The sequence below is a fragment of the Mus caroli genome, unplaced genomic scaffold (genome assembly GCF_978045245.1).
Source record: "Mus caroli unplaced genomic scaffold, Mus_caroli_1 scaffold_2, whole genome shotgun sequence".
In the NCBI taxonomy this organism is placed as follows: Eukaryota; Metazoa; Chordata; class Mammalia; order Rodentia; family Muridae; genus Mus; species Mus caroli.
In genome coordinates this window covers 165,204,811-165,218,483 of record NW_028227257.1, presented here as the reverse complement: position 1 = coordinate 165,218,483, position 13,673 = coordinate 165,204,811, and the positions used below count along the sequence as shown (strand labels likewise).

The window sequence follows — 13,673 nt, the reverse complement described above, 5'->3', positions numbered from 1 at the left end:
ACTCAAGATAGTGATTCACAGAGCAGCTGAAGCTCAAGAAGAAGGAAGATCAAAGTGTGGATGCTTCAGTCCTCCTTAGAAAAGAAACAAAATACTCATAGGAAGAAATACTGGAACAAAGTGTGGAGCAGAGACTAAAGCGAAGGCCATCCAGAGATTGCTCCACTTGGAGATCCATCTCATATACAGACACTAAACCCAGACACTATTGCAGATGCCAAGAAGTGCTTGCTTATAGAAGGTTGGTATAGCTGTCTCATGAGAGGTTTGACAGAGCCTGGCAAATACTGAGACAGATGCTCACAGCCAACCATTGGACTGAGCATGGGGTCCTCAATAGAGGAGCTATAGAAAGGACTGAAGGAGCTGAAGGGTTTTGTATCCCATAGGAAGAACAATAGTATAAACCAACCAAAACCCCCAGAGCTCCCAGGGGCTAAACCAAAGAGTATATATGGAAGATCCCATGGCTTCAGTGGCATATGTAGCAGAGGAAGACTTTGCTGGGCATCAATGGGAGGAGAATCCCTTGGTGCTGGGAAGGCTGGACTCCCCAGTATAGGGGAATGCCAGGGTTGGGAGGCAGGAGTGTGTGGGCATTTGGACATGCACCCTCATAGAAGCACAGGGAGGGCAGATGGGATAGGGAATTTATGGTGGGGAAACCAAGAAACAGGATAACATTTGAAGTGTAAATAAAATATCCAATAAAAAAAGAAAGTTCATATCTTTAATAATTTAATAATTTAGCAGCAAGAGTGAACTTAAAGTGGTATGAGGCTTTTACCTCTCAATACCCACCTCCAGTGACACATCACTTCAGCAAGTTTGTGCACCTCCTAAACCCCCCACAGCAATGCCAACAACTGGAAAATTAGTATTCAAATGTCAGAGCTCATGGGTGGTGCTTTTCACTCAAACTTACACACACACACACACACACACACACACACACACACACACAAATTGGGACAAGCACTGTGAGTGATATAAGAAAAGAAGTAGAGAATTTGAGGTAAAGTTTTGAAAGAATATAGGTCAAAACTAAATGAAAAAGAAAACATGAATATAGAACAAATGGCATGGCTTTAAATTCTAAATAAGCTACTGGGGTGTTATTTACAGACTTTAGTCACTATCTCTGGATTAATGGTTTACTGATGTCAGTCACCTGAAAAGGAGTGTTCCCTTTGTACTAAATTGCATATGTATATATAGTTTGCTTGCTTATAAATTTTCATGCTTTAAGGGAAATATGTATAGGTGTTTTTCCTGTATGTATGTCTCTGTACCACATGCCTGCCTTGTTCTGATGGAGGCTAAACAAAATCATCAGATCTCCTGGGACTAGAATTACAGATGGTTTTGAGCTGCCATGGGGGTCATCTGGAAGAGCAGTGAGCATTATTAACTACTGAGCCATGTTTCCCCACTTTTTGGAAATATTACCCTATATAATCTGGCCTGAGCATGACATCACTATATAGTTGAGGATAACCTTGAACTCTATTCTTTCTGACTCCTGAGTGTTAGGAGTGATAAATATATGCCATAGTACCTAGCTTCATATCCATATTAAAATGAACATCACAACACAATAATAGAGAATAAAATAAATTAGATTTAAAATTTTCTCTAATTTTCAGTGATGTAATTGTTCCATGGGATCTTTTAAAATGCTTCTCTATGTAGCATGAGCTGGCCTCAAAATTGATATTTGCATGTCTCCCTCCCTCTTCCTTCCCTTCCCCTCCCTTCCCCTTCCCTCCCCTCTCCTTCCCCTCCCTCCTCCTTTCTTTCTTTCTTTCTTTCTTTCTTTCTTTCTTTCTTTCTTTCTTTCTTTCTTTCTTTCTTTCTTTCTTCTTCCTTCCTTCCTTCCTTCCTTCCTTCCTTCCTTCCTTCCTTCCTTCCTTCCTTCCTTCCTTCCTTCCTTTCTTTCTTTCTTTCTTTCTTTCTTTCTTTCTTTCTTTCTTTCTTTCTTTCTTTCTTTCGAGTATTTGTTACCAAGTGGAGGTTTCTTGAATTCAATAACTCAGTCTTCATCATCATCAGCCTTCTCTCATGTGTTCTTTCTCTCTAAATGTTTATAGAAACTAAACTCCACATATTGCTCTTTTTGCTTCAGTGTGTTAAATAAATGTCTAATATACATAAATTGTTGTAATGGGTTTGTAAGGAAGTTACAACATGCCTCATGATTCTGAGTTTTAAACTTAGTGGCCTGCCATTGAATGTATAGCAGATGGAGAACCTTGGGGTTTTCACTCTTGATGACGATCTATTTGAAACCCCAGCTCTATTATGTACAGCTCAATGACTGCTCCCTTAACAGTGCTAAATTTGAAATGACTTTGGAAGGTAGCTTAGTACAAAGCTGAAGCATTGAAGTCTCTACAATGCAAATTCTCTTAAATATAATTTGTAAGCTCCTGTGCTGTTGAATATGGATCTCCTTGGCATTTATGTTTGGTACTTATTAAAATGATTTCACACTAGTGAGGAGCTGAATGACAGAGAGTTTGACAGCTCCAAATACTGATGGGGTGTGAGCATCTCCTGCACAAGGAGGTTGGAAACTCTCCTTTGCATATTCACAAGCTGGGAACGCCATGAGACTTACAGCAGGGATCTAAAATTTAATTGCAATAGAGAAATGAGTCCTTACTTTCCATGGTATTTAATTAAACACTTCCCTTTGACTTTATATTTCTAATTTACCTGTCAAGGTCTGAACTTGAGCAAGCATGGCAACAAAATCTAAGATGAAATGGACAGTCAGAAAGGATGTTTTGATCAGGTAGTGCCAATTACATCTACCCAGGAAAATAATGACAAATTAGGACACAGAATGGTTAGTATTTTGAACTGAAGAATTTAAAAAGAACATTTAAAATGTATCTTTTTCTTACTAGCTAAAAACCTCCAGCTTTGAATGTTTCATTTTTTCTTTAAGATGTTTCTACAGCCTTAGTGTTCTCTATGTGCTAATGGGTAGGATGAAATGTCTCTGTGCATCTGAACCTCATTTTGTGGAAGCTTTGAAAAAAAAATACAGAATGAATCATCCCCTAACTGAAAGGATTAATCTTTTCCTCACACAGTGCCGAGACCTGAGAATGCACCTCAGAAGTTCTGGTAGAACAAATGAGTGCTGAAGCTTATGTTAGAGCTTCTGATGTTAGGAGCAAACAGAGAACTCCTCTTACTCTTCAGTATACCGTTAAACCACGAACTCCTTAGATGTTATTATCAATAATGATGACTAAGGAGTAAAACTATTAACATTTTCTACCCTCCTAAAGAATATATCATGTGCCTTAAATTATTACTGAGTAGTAGCCTCTAAACATTCAAGCTCATCAATAATATCATAGTAGAAACATTAATGGACTTATTTGTTGTAATTTTGCTGTATTGAAAATACTAATTTTCAGACAAACATTTTTTACTAGCTTCGGGGTTGAATATAATATAGCATACATATTATTCCCCATGTTATACCTTTGAATCATAATTTTTGCACAATCCAGACTTACAAGAAGGAAGAAAATAGGAACCTTGGAAACTCCTCTAGGAATAGAGGTGGAAGACCCATGACTATATTGGCAAAGACATATTCTCAAACTTATTTTGTTGTGGTATATTTTTTATCTGATTTATTGGAAGTATATTGACAAAAGTTAAAAATACCAACTCACACAGATGCCCAGATCTTTTTCTAAAGAGAGAAATATGAAAGGTCCAATGAAAGTAATTAGTATTTTGTATATTATACATTTTATGATCAGAGAAAACAAACTCATATTTATTATTGAAATATTCTGGGATATTTTATTTTTATTTGTAAAAGAAATTACTGTATGTACTTAGCTGAATTGTGAGTGAGGGTGTATGAAAGTCATACATAACTTACATTAACTTGGTCATGGTTATTGAACATGGATATTGGCAGCAATAGCCTTTATCCTCTGAGATATCTTGCTGGCCTATTATTTTCTTTTTTTCTGCTATTTAAAATAAAATTTTTCATATATATATGTATATATATGAATATATATATGTATATATATATGTATATATATCAAATACACTTTCTCCTCCCTCTATTCCCCCCACTCCCTCTCCCACTTCTCCTCTCCCATCCAGATACACCTCTTTTTCATCTCTTCTTTAGAAACAAACCAGTTTCTAAGGGAATATAATGTAACATGATATAACAATATAATCATAGTATGACAAAATAAATGCTAATACATTGGAATAGGATAAAACAAACAAGCAGACAGGAAAGGGTCTAAGAAAAGGCACCAGAAACAGATGGGAGCTCAGAGAGCCACTCATCCATACACTCTGGAATTCCATGAAAATCCTAAACAGGGAAGCCATATGTACACACAGAGAACCTGTAGGGTAAAAAGAGAGTGAAATCTATATATAAAATGCAACAAAATAAAAATAAAAATAAAACATAAGACAAAAATGAAAGGAAAGCCCTGACACAAGATTATGAGACAAGAAGTCTCTGAAAATGGCATTCAGTTTGTTTTCTGTTGACCATGAACTGCTGGGTATGTGGTCTACCTTTAAGGATAGTTTCTTTCTCCAGTCAGACTCCCATAGAAAAAACTAAATTTTCTTTTACAATTAGAGATAGCTTCTGGGTTAGCAAAGGGGACATGTGTCCATTTCTTTCAGCCATAGACAAGACCTGTACAGGCCCCCCAATCTCTGTGAATTCATACATACTTTGCCACGTTTATTTAAAGGGCCATATTTCCTTGGTTTAATCCATTGTCTTTGACTCTTATACCTCTTCATCTTCCAGGGTTCCCTGAGCCTTGAGATTGAGGGAATTGAGGGTGGGTGGGTAGGGATGTGGGGAGGAGGGTATGGGGGACTTTTGGGATAGCATTGGAAATATAAATGAGGAAAATACCTAATTAAAAAAAAAAAGATTAAGTGTGAGTGCAGACAGGTTACAACATATATCACTCATTGATGACCTGCTGTTTGAAATTATAAACAAAATATACGATATATCTATATCTGATATTTATCTATATCTATATATTGTCTATGTGTCTATATATGTATGTATATGTATGTATAATATATATCTCCACACTTATCTCTATAGGTGCGGTTTTGGTATCGTTTATCAGAGCATTCCAGTCTCTCTGTTTTCACAAGAACATCAGTAGATGGCAGTTTGCTAAAGCAGAGTGAAGTGACCCAATTCTCTGACTCTCAGTGGAGCCAAGCAAAAGTTGATCTCCACGCAAAAGCTGAAGAGTCTACTCTTCCTTTCCAGGTAAGCGCATGAGGAGTTAATGCACTGCGTCAGAAGGTAGGGCCTTCCTACTAATCATTTCAGACAACAAAGTAATATATTCATTGGATGCTTACTATACTAATAACCCATGCATATTAATGTATTAGTTACTTGCCAGGCAACTAGATAGTTACTTTGGCTGAATATTTCAGAATTATATGTAGAAGTATAACAACTATCAGAAATAATACTTATATTAGATGGCTGAGAGAAGAGAAATTTGGAAAGGATTTTAGAGATGGAAGGCGGGTAAGAGTCTCAATTAGATATGGCACAGCCAATGCCGCCCTGAGCACATAGCTGCTATGGATAACTACACAAGGCAGATAGAAGGAATGCTTCTGATGGCTCATAATTTTCTCAGGGAGCTAATGAATTAAGTTGCTGAGGGGGAAGTGATTTTATTTTCTCTAAATGGGGTACCTAGGTAATAAGATGGACTTCCTAAGTAAAGGAGGAGGGCTAAAATGGGGGAAGGCAAGCACAGTTCATTTGATATATATATATATATATATCAATGTCAAACATGAAGGAAAAGGGTTTTTTCCTAAGTGAGCTTGGCATATCTGAGGTGAAGAAAAATGATGTAGATTGTGTCCATGTTTTCCTCCTACTGCTCTTCTCCAGTAACACAAGAACATTTGTTGACCTTCAATATAGTTGTCTTAATCAATAATATAAGCAAATGACTGTATCTCAGTCACTATGTGGATGCAGCAGTTCTACCTTCCTGGACCATGACTTCTTTTTGGATGATGTAATTATAGATCAAATGGTGGAGTGCTGAAAATACATTACCCCGGAGTCAGGGTCTATGAGTGTTCACTCCTTGATCTCACTGACTGAAAGTATTATCTTGCATCTTTCTGTTTCCTAACCTGAAAGAACTATAACAATGATAAAGAAGTACTTTGGGAGAGGCTGAATATTAAACAGTGAAGATGCTGTTTGTGTATATGGGTTCTGGAAACTTGGATCTTGGGCCAAATATAGGATTATAGGAACATTCTTAAGCCTTCTAAGCTTCTGTTTTAACCTATTGCTATGGTATGGGAAATTGACTGCTGGAACTGCTGTTGATAAATAACATACATTCATGTAATATTTTCTTCAGAATCAGTTGAGATAAAATGTTGAAGTCAAACAGAAACCAAAGCATTTTGATACACATGATATTAAAATATCCATCTGTGTGTTTAAATTAGGACTTTCCGTTGGACTAAATAGTAGACAGATAAGTGACTGCTGGAGAAAGGCTGTGTTCTCATTGAAGGAGAAGGCCTTTGTCCTGGACAATAAACAAAATTAGAATGCATGTATCTTAGCTTCATTCCCTGATACTATGATAAAATGCTTTGGCAAAAGCAACTAGAGGAGAAATAAATTATTTTGATTTAGTGCTCCAGATTCCACTGAAATGGCAGGGAAGCCACAGTGGCAAGAACCTGAGGAGCTGCTCACATTGCTTCTGCAATCCTAAAGTAGAGATGAATGCAAGCTACTGCTTAGATTGCTTCTCCATTTTATCCCATTCAGAATCCCTGCCCAGGCAGTTAATGCCTTTGTCCACTTAGAAGATATGTTTTTCAAGACTAATCAATTTAAGATAATCCCCACAAACATTTTCAGAGGATATTCTTGATCTGTCAACTTAAAGATTAACACTATCCATATATCTCTGAAAACCAGCAACTTCATCTGCAAAAGGAAGCTAGAATGGACAAGGTGAAATGGAAAAGTTGAGCTTGCCTGGTGCATTCAGCTACTTCACCAGAAAGAGTAGCAGCCAATGGCAGCAACGTTATTACAGGGCATTTCCACCCAGTAAACATAGGAGGAGAATGGAAAAATATCAACTTCTGTGACTATTAAATTTATAGAAGACTTATAAGAGGGAGGGAATCTGAGAGGGGGAGACCCAGAGTAACTGGGATGCAAAAATAAATAAGTAAACAAACAAACAAACAAATAATATATAGATAAATGTAAAGAAATCTAGCACTGAGTAAGTTGTTGTGGTGGTGACCATTACTTTGGTATTGCTTGGAAATTGTGTATATAAAATAGATATAAAGATTCCTTCTTTTTTTTTTTTTTGGTTTTTCAAGACAGGGTTTCTCTGGATAGCCCTGGCTGTCCTGGAACTCACTTTGTAGACCAGGCTGGCCTCGAACTCAGAAATCCACCTGCCTCTGCCTCCCGAGTGCTGGGATTAAAGGCTTGCGCCACCACGCCCGGCTCCTTCTTTTTTGAAAGAGAAAGTTCTTTTGGTCCAAACTCTGGATTTAATAATTAGAGACTTTTATAGACAGAAAAGTCTCCTGAAACAATGCCAACATTTAATGGGTAAAACTGCAGATGACTTCTGTTGGGAGAAGTATTTGACACAAAGACCTCCATGAATTCATCTCAGTATTAGTTTCTATAGCATGAAACAAGTCAAGAGATTAGGTCAATTTACTCTTTGTCTCTAATGCTTATAGCCTCCATTTAAGTGCTTCAATGGATTCATTTTTATTTAGACTGAAACTCATCAAAACAACCATCAGTGTCTGTTATCTACTGACCTTGGGAAGTAAAGAGAATACCTGTTGATAAGTCTAGCTGTTCAAGACAGATAATGCACAGAGGAAATGGCTACTATTCTTTTATGTGACTTGAAGTTCTAGGCGATTTTCTGCTACATATGCACCTAGAGAAATGAGCTCTGGGGGTCCATATTGTTAGTCCACCTATAGGGTTGCAGACCCCTTCAGCTCCTTGGGTACTTTCACTAGCTCCTCCATTGTGGGCCCTGTGTTCCATCCAATAGATGACTGTGAGCATCCACTTCTGTATTTGCCAGACACTGGCATAGCCTCATAAGAGACAGCTATATCAGGGTCCTTTCAGCAAAATCTTGCTGGCATATGCAAGAGTGTCTGGGTTTGGTGGCTGATTTTGGGATGGATCCCCAGGTGGGGTAGTCTCTGGATGGTTCATCCTTTTGTCTTAGCTCCAAATTTTGTCTCTGTAACTACTTCCATGGGTATTTTGTTCCCTATTCTAAGAAGGAATGAAGTATCCACACATTGGTCTTCCTTCTTCTTGATTTTCTTGTGTTTTGCAAATTGTATCTTGGGTATTCTAAGTTTCTGGGCGAATATCAACTTATCAGTGAGTGCATATCTAATGACTTCTTTTGTGATTGGGTTACCTCATTCAGGATGATATCCTCAAGATACACCCATTTGCCCAAGAAGTTCATAAATTCATTGTTTTTAATAGCCGAGTAGTACTCCATTATGGAAATGTACCACATTTTCTGTATCCATTCCTTTGTTGGAATTACATTTTCTGTATTCATTCATCTGGGTTCTTTCCAGCTTCTGGCTATTATGAATAAGGCTGCTATGAACATAATAAACCATGTGTCCTTATTACCAGGTGGAACATCTTCTGGGTATATACCCAAGAGAGTTATTGCTGGATCTTCTGGTAGTACTATGTCAAATTTACTGAAGAAACGCAAGAATGACTTCCAGGTTGTACAAACTTGCAATCCCACCAGCAATGGAGGAGTGTTCCTCTTTTTTCACATCCTCTCCAGCATCTGCTGTCATCTGAATTTTGATCTTAGCCATTCTGACTGGTGTGAGGTGGAATCTCAGGGTTGTTTTGATTTGCATTTCCCTGTTTCCAAGATCTGTCATTGGGGTTTACTAAAGTTTCTTTAATGAATGTGGTTTCCCTTGCATTTGGAGCATAGATATTTAGAAATTAAAATTCATCTTGGTAGATTTTACCTTTGATGAGTATGAAGTGACCCTGCTTGCTTTTTTTGATATCTTTGGGTTAGAAGTCGATTTTACTCGATATTAGAATGGCTACTCCAGCTTGTTTCTTCAGACCATTTGCTTGGAAAATTGTTTTCCAGCCTTTCACTCTGAGGTAGTATCTGTCTTTTTCCCTGAGATGGGTTTCCTGTAAGCAGCAAAATTTTGGGTCCTGTTTGTGTAGCTAGTCTATTATCCTATGTCTTTTCATTGAGGAGTTACGTCCATTGATGTTAAGAGAAATTAAATAAAAGTAATTGTTGCTTCCTGTTATTTTTGTTGTTAAAATTGAAATTCTGTTCTTGTGGCTGTCTTCTTTTAGGTTTGTTGAAGGATTACTTTCTTGCTTTTTTATGTTGTAATTTCCTTCCTTGTGTTGGTGTTTTACCTTTATTATCCTTTGAAGGGCTGGGTCAATGGAAAGATATTGTATGAATTTGTTCTTATTATGGAATACTTTAGTTTCTCCATCTATGGTAATTAAGAGTTTTGTTGGGTATAGTAGCCTGGGTTGACATTTGTGTTCTCTTAGTGTCTGTATAACATCTGTCCAGGATTTTCTGTCTTTCATAGTCTCTGGTGAGAGGTCTGGTGTAATTCTTCTTGGTCTGCCTTTATATGTGTGTTACTTGACCCTTTTCCCCTTATGCTTTTAATATTATATCTTTATTTAGTGCATTTGTTGTTCTGATTATTATGTGTCGGGAGGAATTTCTTTTCTGGTCCAATCTATTTGGAGTTCTGTAGGCTTCTTGTATGTTCATGGGCATCTCTTTCTTTAAGTTTGGGAAGTTTTCTTCTATAATTTTGTTGAATATATTTGCTGGCCCTTTAAGTTGAAAATCTTCATTCTCATCTATTCCTATTGTCCGTAGGTTTGGTCTTCTCATTTTGTCCTCGATTTCCTGGATGTTTTGAGTTAGGATCTTTTTGCATTTTGCATTTTCTTTGATTGTTGTGCCCATGTTCTCTATGGAATCTTCTGTACCTGGGATTCTTTCTTCCATCTCTTGTATTCTGTTGCTGATGCTTGCATCTATGGTTTCTGATTTCTTTCCTAGGGTTTCTATCTCCAGAATTGTCTCACTTTGGCTTTTCTTTATTTATTCTACTTTACTTTTAGGTGTTGGATGGTTTTGTTCAATTCCATCACCTGTTTGGTTTTGTTTTCCTCTAATTCTTTAAGTGATTTTTGTGTTTCCTCTTTAAGGACTTCTACCTGTTTAGCAGTGTTGTCCTGTGTTTCTTTAAGTGAGTTACTATTGTGCTTCTTAAAGTCCTCTATCAGCATCATGAGATATGATTTTAAATCCGAATCTTGCTTTTCGGGTGTTTTGGGGTATTTAGGACTGGCTGTGGTGGGAGTGCTGGGTTCTGATGATGGTGAGCAATCTTGGTTTCTGTTAGTAAGATTCTTACATTTGCCTTTTGTCATCTGGTAATTTCTGGCATTAATTGTTATAGTTGTCTCTGGCTGGAACTTGTTTCTCCCATGATTCTGTTAGCCTCTGTCAACAGTCCTGGGAGTCCAGCTCTCTCCTGAGTCTCAGTGGTCAGAGTACTCTCTGCAAGCAAGGTGCACAGAGGTCTGGCATTCCAACCTGCCTCCTGGCTAAAGATGAATGACTGAAACAGGGCCTGTCCCAGAAGATGTGTTGCCTCTGTAATCTGTGTGCTCACCTGCACAGACTGGTTTATGAGGGACCTGGAACACAAGATGGCTCCCTCACCTGCTCTCGCAGTCACAGCCCTTCCAGTTGGCCACTTCTCCTCTGGCGGGGAAGGTGCCCAGATGTCTGGAGCCTGAAATGTGTGTCTGTCCCAGAAGCTGTGTCTTTTCTGCAGTCTGCTTGCTGACCCTCCACAGTCAGCGAGCTGACCTGAACAGACTGGTCTCTGAGGAACATGGGACACAAGATGCCTCCCTCACCTGTTCTGGCAGTCAAGAAATGTCTGATATTAAACTTGGAATGCAGTGTCCTTTTGAAAATTGAGAGTTTTCAAATGTGAATCTGTGGAAGATATTTGGGGAGTTTAACTATGAATATGTTTTACTGCCCTGTGCTCATCTTCTGTAATACAACCAATAATAAATGATACTTAGGTTATATAAACAATCTTAAGTCCAAACTATTCAGATCCTGAACCCATTTGGCCCACATAGACTTTGGATAGGAATTATGGAATTTCATATGTGGGTTACATTCTATTTTGTGCAATTATACATAAAAATACACATATATATATGTATATAGTACATAAAATATGCATTATTATGTGCTATAAACAACTATTAGAGCAATATGACATAAAATTATAAAGTGTTTATAGCCAGTAATAAAGAAAGAAATAAACATGCAGTCATACTTTGAGTAAATGTCAGCAATTTGATGATGTATTACCATTAATTATACAAAAAGATACAGCTTTGGTCTTGTTTACCTATTCACCTACACAAGAAAAATGCCATTATTAGTTGTTATCAGGTTTCTCTAAGTATATCTTTTCAATCCTGAAATTATATATTAAGATTCTTGCTATGTACAAGCTCGTGTATTAACAACAAATAAAAATGATATTGTGCCCACAGATATTCTATCTAAATCTTAAATCTGAATGTTTTTTAAGTGAGTATTTTAGAAATACCCCAAGGTTGGAATACTTAAGTCTGGAGTGCTACATTCTTTAAGGGTCACTTTCGTCTTGGTTTGATCATTGGCTCCATATGGTTAAGCTCTGAATTTATTTATTTAGGGCAATCCAGTCTAGTCTAAACATGAGAAAGAAGAAAGGTCCTGGATTATGAGACCTATGTATTTCACTTTAACCATAAAATTTGGATGCGGTATGGTGCTTTCATGTGAACTAGAGACCATAACAGGGAACAAATTGCTTTGAGTTTCCTAGGGAATAATCACCCTTAGTTGCTAGGACTTTTGTTCTCCTGCTGGGAAAGGATTAGGCTTTCTGTTGATTCTGTAAGGAATTAATTTAACAGCCTTTCAGGAATCTCTCCATCACCTGGGTAGAAGAATTGGAAGAATTTTAGTCCAATAGTTAATTATATTCTGTCCAATCTGTTTTAACTTGGCTTGTTCATGTTCTGCTCCAATGATGAGCCTCTTTCACATAAATAAATTTCTGAACTTTGCCATTTTATTCTTTGTAACTTCTTTCCTAAATTCTGAACTTCTAACTTCTAAATTTTAAACTTCCTAAATTCTAGTATAAAAAGAGTTTATTTGAGTATTATCCCTCAATTTCTTATTGGTCTAATGTATATTTAAACATATTTAAATCCTATTGAAACAGTTGTGCCATATTTTAGGTTTCATCTGAAAATGACTCTTATCTTTTCCACAATGAGTGGTTTGATGCACATCTCTAAAAGATTTATTGTTATTAATATTTCATCACTGGAAGCATCAGTAAAGGGTAAGATTTATAACACAGAGCTAAATATCATCTGTGGAAAGTCGCTGAGTCCTCAGTCTTCCCCACGTAGTACCTCAGGAAACCTGGGGTTGATTGAAAGCTTGGGTGTAAACCATCTGCTAAGCAACTGAGATTGCCTTATTTTAATAAGTGACATGAATAGAAAGATGTTAGGTTTTACTTTTTATTTCTGGGTAAACTAGTTTTGTTGATGTATAAAATAATTACATGTATATTAACAGCATTTCTGAGTTATAATTTCCTAAAGCAAGAAGTGTTTTGGTCAAAAGCATAATTATAATTGAATAAAACAAGACAACAAAGTTTTAAAAAATAATTTCCAATATTCTATAATTGCAACAAGCAACAGCTTAGGCTATCCATTCTTCCACATAGTTCTGTGACATTTAGCCAATTCCTTCTCTACAATTGTTTTTCTTTCACTTTAAAATGAATACAAAATTTGTGCCATATTCACAAGATTGAAACTGTATATAGTAAACTCTAAAGGAAATATGGCTACTCTCACATTCTAGTTTCTTTCTGTTTCTAACAAATTCTATTTCCTGTTAGTTCAGTAGTTAATTTTCTTAATCGTGTTTTATATAATAAGGTAGGGAATGATATGATGCTTTACTTTATTCTGGGTAAACTTCCAGTTTTGTTGATGTATAAAATAATCACAGGAATGTTAACAGCATTTACTAGTTATAACTTCCAAAAGCAAGAAAATTTGTTGTTCACAGTATAATTATAATTGAGTAAAACAAAAAAAAAATCGCAAAGTTTTAAAAATAATTTTCAAAGGGAAACGAATCTACATTTAATTAGAATATGAGTTTTCAGATTACCTGAGGATTCTTTGAACAGAAATTCTAGCTTCCCTTTCCATTGTTGAAACATTTCTTCTTAATAAATTGTTGTGTACTTGTTAGTTATCAGTCTTGTAGTTCTGTAAGGTAACAACTTTTAGTCACAGCACAAAGACCTGCCTGATAACAACACCAACAAACTAAACCAAACCAACCAACCAACCAAACAAACAAACAATCAAAAAAACCCAGTGATTAAAAATAATCGGTAGGTGAGAT

General features: G+C 36.6%; 1 protein-coding gene across 1 annotated transcript in view; it reads left to right on the top strand.

Moving 5' to 3' along the window:
• Positions 1–13,673, top strand: part of Malrd1 (MAM and LDL receptor class A domain containing 1) — a 745,053-nt gene that overhangs the window by 114,688 nt on the left and 616,692 nt on the right. Inside the window, exon 12 of the mRNA XM_021156265.2 lies at positions 5,138–5,311. Coding sequence (XP_021011924.1) covers positions 5,138–5,311 — 174 coding nt within the window. The remainder of the gene's footprint in view (positions 1–5,137; positions 5,312–13,673) is intronic.